Raw genomic sequence first — 7,307 nt, forward strand, 5'->3', positions numbered from 1 at the left:
GAGAGAGAGAGAGAGAGAGAGAGAGAGAGAGAGGGAGAGAGAGACAGAGAGAGAGAGGGAGAGAGAGGGGGAGACAGGGAGAGAGAGAGAGAGGGAGAGAGAGAGAGAGGGAGAGAGAGAGACAGTGTTATTCTAGATCATCATTCTAGCGTCTCACGCTGGGACAGACGTTTTAGTTTTATTTGATCGACAGATAAATAGACTCACTGCTCATCAGTCTTACACACCTGTCCCACCAGAATTAGTGCATTTATTTAGAAATATGGGATAAAACACTTTTGTCTGGTGTGTTGCGTTCAGCGTCTCAGACGTGTCAGATAACAGGTTCAGTAAACGTAGCGTAGCGTAGTACTTCTGTTTGTATCTGTTACTTATTCAGTCTCTTTTTAAACTTTACTGACTGAAGCCCTTTACCTGCTGAACAAAAAACACTCTTTAACATCCGGCCTTTGTCCTCAGGTATATGACCAATTATTATAAGATATTTTAATTTAACTTATTAATGTACAAACATATAATTCCTATGATGTCTTTAAAGCCTCCAGACAACTTTTTAGACGTCATTTTTCCTCGCTGACCATCTCTTTTAGTCTTTCCACTGTTCCAACAATCACCAGCTCTGTTTGAGTTTTAAATGTAGTAAAGAAGAAGTTTGATGCAATAAAGAAGTAACAGCTGTTACGTTTACTCTGCTTACCAACGCTGTTTCCTTAATAATTATAAATATGTTCTCACCTGCAGCAGCTTCTCAGCCGTCGGCCTCTTCTTTGTGTTCTTGGTGAGCGACAGTTTGACAAAATGGTGGAAGTTATTTGTCCTGTCGTCCAGAGAGAGAGAATAAAGAGAGAGAGAGAGAGAGAGAGAGAGAGAGAGAGGGAGAGAGAGAGAGAGGGTGTGATTAAAAACTGTGTGATCTCACGCAGAGACATAGAAGCCCTTCACTGGTCTCTTACCATTTGACTTTATCTTTCAACTTAGGAGGCTGGAAATTACTCTTGGTCATTAAGAAGAGAGCCCTGAGGAGGAAGAGGAGAGATGAAGAGTAAACCTGGAGTCTTTAGAGCAGAACACTGACCACGAACCACATAGTTATAACGACAAGAGACAGCTGGAGGTCTCTCTGTGTATATAAATATAGATATATAGATTTATATTTATACATTCTGAGAAATCAGTGTTTTAAACACGTCTGTTTCAAAAGAGTTAAATCTCCTTATCATCCTCACATTGAATGCATGTCTCCACTCAGCTATCATCACTCTATCACAGTCCAAACAGGTATTATACGCACACACACACACACACACACACACACACCTCATGGGGTGCAGGTCGAACATGGGAGGCTGTAGTTCAGCCAGCTCTATTGCTGTGATGCCCACAGCCCAGATGTCACACAGCTGGTTGTAACCTCCTTTCCTCTCTACTGCTGCTACCTCAGGAGCCATCCTATGAGAGAGGAGGAAGAGGAGGAGGAGGAAAACAACCAATAAGGTTAATTAAACAGCATTTCTCTCCTGCTCCAGCTGCTTAAAACACATCAGATAACACAACATATGATGCAGCTCATTAGACAGATTCCTTCACACTGTCTGACGTAAGAGAAGTTATTGAATATATTTTTGCTTGCCTCTCTGCTGACCCGGTCTTATTGTTATAATTAATATTATATGACTAATATATGAAAACAAGTCATTATATTATCACCATTAGGATATTGATGTTGAGGCATATATTGATTTATTTACTCATAATTTCATTACCTACGTCATCGTAACGGCTCTATAATGTCGTCTTTACCTCTGTCTTACATGTTTATGTCAACGTATCTAAATCATTTTTGTCACATTGCTTCACCAATAAAAACAAGATAAAAATCTACCAATCCAGAACATCTTTACGGACATTAAAGCTGATACATCTGCTCTAACTTCATGCTTCATGCTGGAGGAGAAAAACAAACTCAACGAACCAGTACGGAGTTCCAATGAAGGACTTCCTCTTGGCCAGAGTCGCTGTGATCTGAGCCGACACACCGAAGTCAGCTGTGGAGAGGAGAGGGGGGAGAGAGGGAGAAGAAGAAGAAGAAGAAGAAGAAGAATAGAGAGAGAGAGGGACAAGGAATGAAGACGAAGAAGAATAGAGAGAGAGAGAGGGAGAGGGAGAAGGAATGAAGAAGAAGAAGAATAGAGAGAGAGAGAGAGAAGGAATGTGATGAGTGATGGAGGAGGAGCAGCGGGTCAGTAAATGATTATTATTATTATTATTATTATAATATATATATATATATATATATATATATATATATTTATTCAGAACCACTCACCTAGCTTAACGTAGCCGTTGTCTGTCAGGAGGATGTTGGCTCCCTGTCACAGGAACAATTAAAATAATTAAATAAATTCATGGCTGAATGTTTGTGCTTTAATTCTTTGACTTTGATTAATAATCACTCGATTACCTTCATTATCAATGATAATTAATGATTAACAGAATTTGTCTCCGCAACACGTCGCTTCACACACATGTGGTGGACAAAATAATGGAAACAGCAGTAAAGTAATCCAACACAACGAGCCTGAAATAAACACGTTACAGGTGTTGCTGTAACAGTGTGGAGGGTTTCAACTGAACTACGCGCTTCTTCCTTCAAACAGGAAGTTACAATCGAACGGTTGCATTCAGCTTTCTCCAAACTCACCTTGATGTCTCTGTGCATTTTGCCTTTATTGTGAAGGTAGTATAAACCCTGCAAACACAAGCACACAGCAGCTGCAGGTCAGTGACACAAGAACATCACACAACAGAATAAAGACGTCTGTCTTCACCAGAAGCAACAGTTGGTTCAATGAAAATCAGACGCTTGAGAGACGTTTGGCTTTAATCTCTGATAGCCGACACGTTGCAGTGCTTCCTGTTACTTAATGCAGCTGTGGTTCTTTAAGGGAATGATTCCAGTTTGGTCTCAACATTTGTTTTACGTCTGATTTATGTTCTGCTCACAGAGCTAAATAACAGAGCGAACAGCTTACCTGCAGGGTCTCCCGGGACATGTAGGCTATCTGAGACTCTGACAGCGGCCCGGTTACTGGAGGAGAGAGATGGAGTCAAGAGTCAAAACTAACAGCACTGTTATTATGTGTGAGTGTGTGTGTGTGTGTGTGTGTGTTCTTCTTACCGTGGTAGATATCCTGCAGAGAGCCTCCTCCACAGTACTCCATACTGATCCATAACTTATCTCTCCTGCACACACACAACAGACAAGCTGTCAGCACAACTACACACACACACACACACACACACACACACACACACATACACACACACACTCACACACACACACACACACACACACTTACTTACCGGAGATAACTGCCAAAATAGGCCACAATGTTGGAGTGTTTACAATCCTTCATCATTATGATCTCCTGCTGGACGACAGCAAAGTCCTCACCTGGAGGGAACACACACACACACACACACACACACACACACACACACACACACAATTATCATTTTATTTATATAGCGTTGAATCATAACAGAAGTCAGCTCAATACATTTTCCTCACAGCAGGTCTCGACCGTTACTCTATAATATTATCATAGAAATAATCGGGTCTGTTAATAATTGGTGAATAAACATTATTATTATTATTTAACAAGAAACAGAGAAGAGAAGTCTTGGCTTTGTGTCTCAATAATAGAGAGCAGCAGAGCGGGTTTCAACCTGTGATTTTTAAATACCACACTTGAAGAACTCGATTATTTAGCGACAACGTGATGAAACATTTCCACATTTTAGTTTTCCTCTCGTTCATAGAGGAGCAGAAGATGGAAACCAGCAGCTAAGAGTGGAAGAAAGGAGTCTGATGACGGGAAAAAGAAGGGGAGAAAAAAGAGGAGAGGAAGGTTGATACGAGGAACAGAGAGAATATCAAGATGAGATAACTCACCCGGTTCCAGTTTGATGACTTTGATAGCAGCCAGCTCTCCTGTGTTTACGTTACGAGCCTGAAGGGAGGAGAGGAGAGGGAGAGAGGGAGAGAGAGAGGGGGAGAGAGAGAGAAAGAGAGAGTGTGTCAGGAACATTCTGTTGTTCATGCAACTTTAATGTAGAGCTCTGATATTAAGGACAGACGGACGGACAGAGTGGAGCTTCTTGCTCTCGCTCAGCGGTCACCAGGACACAGGTTTGTCCTTTACATGTTTAGGAAATCTGAAGATCCGGCAAAGACGGTGAACGTGCGTCATTCTGTCATGAGCGCTGAAAAGGCTTCATCATTCTTCATGTTGTTGGGAACCAGTTCAGCAAAGTTAAAAATCCCAGAATTCACATACACAGAGGAGGCGGAGGAACGCGGTGCTTCCTGTATTCCTGAAGAGCCGATACTTGTGGAGCAGCAGCAGGTTTTTTTTTTGCAGATTTTCTATAAATAGTTGAGCCGTGTTTACATTTAGCAGCAGAGCTGAGAGGAGAGGACGTCATTATGAAATATTCATGAGAGGAGAGGACGTCATTATGAAATATTCATGAGAGGAGAGGACGTCATTATGAAATATTCATGAGGAGAGGACGTCATTATGAAATATTCATGAGAGGAGAGGACGTCATTATGAAATATTCATGAGAGGAGAGACTGAAAGAGAAGAGACGTGAAGGGCTTCTTTCAGGACAAAGAATGAGGAAGCATGAGTGTGTCGTTGCAGAATTGTGTGTGTGTGTGTCGTTAGAGAAGTGTGTGTGTGTGTGTGTGTGTCGTTAGAGAAGTGTGTGTGTGTGTGTGTCGTTGCAGAAGTGTGTGTGTGGCTTTTGATCACTAGTCAGGTTTTTATACATTTTATGTGAAAATGTCGAACACACTCGATGTTACGCATCTTGTTCTACGTGGGACGTAGTTAATGACTTTATTACAAACATTGACTGTAAATCGTCGTGTGAAACAAAATGAACAAATATTAAATAATGAATACATATAATGTTAACTTAAAGAAGATATAAATACTGCCTATGAACTGTAGTCTAGAGAAAACTTGATTTCAGTAAATAATTAGAGTCAAACTAAATAATAAATACATTTCTGACTCGATGCCACATCACAAACTTCCTGTTTCCATGGACCGATTTTACTTCAAAATAAAAGCAGACCACCTAACAGTTCAGATTAGTTTAGTAGACTGATCACACTGTATGCTCAAAGGGTTAAATAACAGTATGAAAATATTTAGGTATATATCTTATATCACAGCATGACCTAAACATATCAATAATTATTATTTATAAGCCACATCACTCAGCCCTAATGAGTCATCTTGATGTGACCGTTTCTATTCTCAGTTGTTTTCACTCAACTTATCTCCATAGAAACAGGACTTCACTTATAATAAATCATAAGTTCATTCAAATCTTCGTGGCCGATATATAAATATATATGTTTAAAGTCTGACTTTCTTCCCAGCATGCACAAACATTTTTGTAATTGTTCTTAAATGGAAACTTCTGTTCCCGATCAGCTGTTTCCCGGATATATATATTTATATTGTCTTCGTCTCCAGGCAACATTAAAAACATGGCCGACACTCGCTGACATGGAAGAACTATGACCACGAAGAGCTCTCTCTGTTTGTTCTCTCCTAGACTCCTTCTTCTTCTACTGTTTACTAGATTACAGTCAGAAGCCCAACTTCTGCTCAAAGTACGTAACACAGCTCATTCACTCCCAAACCACTCGATGGAAATGTGGATTTATCTTTTGCACGTCAAGGCCTAAACCGAATGTGTGTGTGCGTCACACACTCAGCATATGGTCCGCTCAGTTGAGCGTCGGTGTGGCATTTCACTCTCTCCTCTGTGACCGTGATAATCAGAGCTCAGCTTGAGCTGTGAACCTGCAGCGAGTGCAGGAAACAAGGAGGAGACGAGGTCTTCACTGATGTTCATGTTCTTCCTGTGTGAATGTATATGAGCTGGAAGCTAAGCTAACCCAGCTAGCACCTGGAGCTACTCCACTACCCATCATGCTCCTGGCTGTCACACTTCTCTGATCTTTAACATAACCGATGTATTAGTTCATGCACTAAGTCCTTCTGCTGGTTTCCTTCACCCTTATTGACATAATGACACGTACTGACGTGCATCACACGACATTTAACTATGTTATTATCATGTAAAAACATTCTGTACTACAAACCTTTTGGTTAAAATAGGCACAACTCTGCAGATTGGCCTCAGTGTTAACAGCTTAACCATTAACAACAACACATGGCCTCAGGAGGGGAACAGGTGTTTAATTATCACACCTGTCTTTCAACTAAATAACCAGTCACTCAAGCAAAAAACACACACACACACTTCCATTTTCTTCACTGCAAATTCATCCACCAGAGGAGTCATTTCATCCTTTAGTACTGAAACCCTTTCATCCAGGTTGAGATCTTGATCTCATCACCGACTCTTTCAAATGTTCTGACAGTTCAACACATCTTCAGACAAATGTTCTGATATCTTAACAAAAGTTACTCCTCAATTCTCGTGCGTTTTACTACGAAAGTCCAACAATTTCCCCTCTTTACGTGAATTCAGTATTTTCAAAATAAACTTCCGTCTTCACAGGAAACTCAAGTTAGGTTTAGGAAACAAAACTACTGAGTTAGGTCTAAGAAAAGATTGTTGTTTTGGTTAAAATAACGAGAGAAGTGTTGCTGCTACGAAAGCTGGATGAGACCAGGCGGATTATTTTGGGAACATTCTTGAAAGAAGGTTGAAGTTTGTGTTTCAACTCTTAAGTTGTTCCAAAGTTACATGTTTGACGAGATGAGCTGTGACCTGTATTTAGTGCGAGCCTGTGAAGTGACATAACACACACTTCACACTCTCACACACACACATGCGCGTACAAACACAAAAAACTTGTATTTTCACATCAACTAAAGGATAGTACAAACAAATACCATGAACATTCATGCCATCATTGATCGATCATGACAATGTTTCCTCAGATGGTATTAAACTAAATATTTAGTCCCAGCAGGTTCTTACACTCCGTACTCTCCGTCTCATGAACACACACTCTCAGAATAGGACTTGACCCGTTCAGACGTAGGACCACCAAGGCGCTGATAAAAAAACAAGCCTGAAAGACGTAATCCCTGCATGGTTACTTAGTGATGAGCCAGCTGTTAAGTGACATATAGCTCTCGTCATTGTATAGTAAAGTGGCCAGTATTAAAACGCTCAAAAACTCCAACTAGAACCGATGCTTCAAGTGTTAAAGCTGCATTCTCTCTAGTGTCCAGCAGGGGGCGACT

At 40.7% G+C, this 7,307-nt stretch overlaps 1 protein-coding gene across 9 annotated transcripts in view; it reads right to left on the reverse strand.

Annotated features, from left to right (window-relative positions):
• Positions 1 to 4,531, reverse strand: part of LOC116401036 (mitogen-activated protein kinase kinase kinase kinase 3-like) — a 27,984-nt gene extending 23,453 nt beyond the window's left edge. For all 9 annotated transcript variants that reach the window (XM_031879222.1, XM_031879218.1, XM_031879221.1 and 6 more), the window contains exons 1-10: positions 3,956 to 4,531; positions 3,364 to 3,454; positions 3,179 to 3,243; positions 3,033 to 3,088; positions 2,702 to 2,749; positions 2,327 to 2,369; positions 1,973 to 2,045; positions 1,318 to 1,449; positions 954 to 1,016; positions 736 to 817 (exon numbers count right to left, since the gene is read on the reverse strand). In XM_031879222.1, coding sequence (XP_031735082.1) covers positions 736 to 817; positions 954 to 1,016; positions 1,318 to 1,449; positions 1,973 to 2,045; positions 2,327 to 2,369; positions 2,702 to 2,749; positions 3,033 to 3,088; positions 3,179 to 3,243; positions 3,364 to 3,454; positions 3,956 to 4,103 — 801 coding nt within the window. In that variant the 5' untranslated portion in view covers positions 4,104 to 4,531. The remainder of the gene's footprint in view (positions 1 to 735; positions 818 to 953; positions 1,017 to 1,317; positions 1,450 to 1,972; positions 2,046 to 2,326; positions 2,370 to 2,701; positions 2,750 to 3,032; positions 3,089 to 3,178; positions 3,244 to 3,363; positions 3,455 to 3,955) is intronic.
• Positions 4,532 to 7,307: the final 2,776 nt, after the last annotated feature.

This window comes from Anarrhichthys ocellatus, unplaced genomic scaffold (assembly GCF_004355925.1).
Source record: "Anarrhichthys ocellatus isolate YVR2014 unplaced genomic scaffold, GSC_Weel_1.0 scaffold236, whole genome shotgun sequence".
NCBI classification, from domain to species: domain Eukaryota; kingdom Metazoa; phylum Chordata; class Actinopteri; order Perciformes; family Anarhichadidae; genus Anarrhichthys; species Anarrhichthys ocellatus.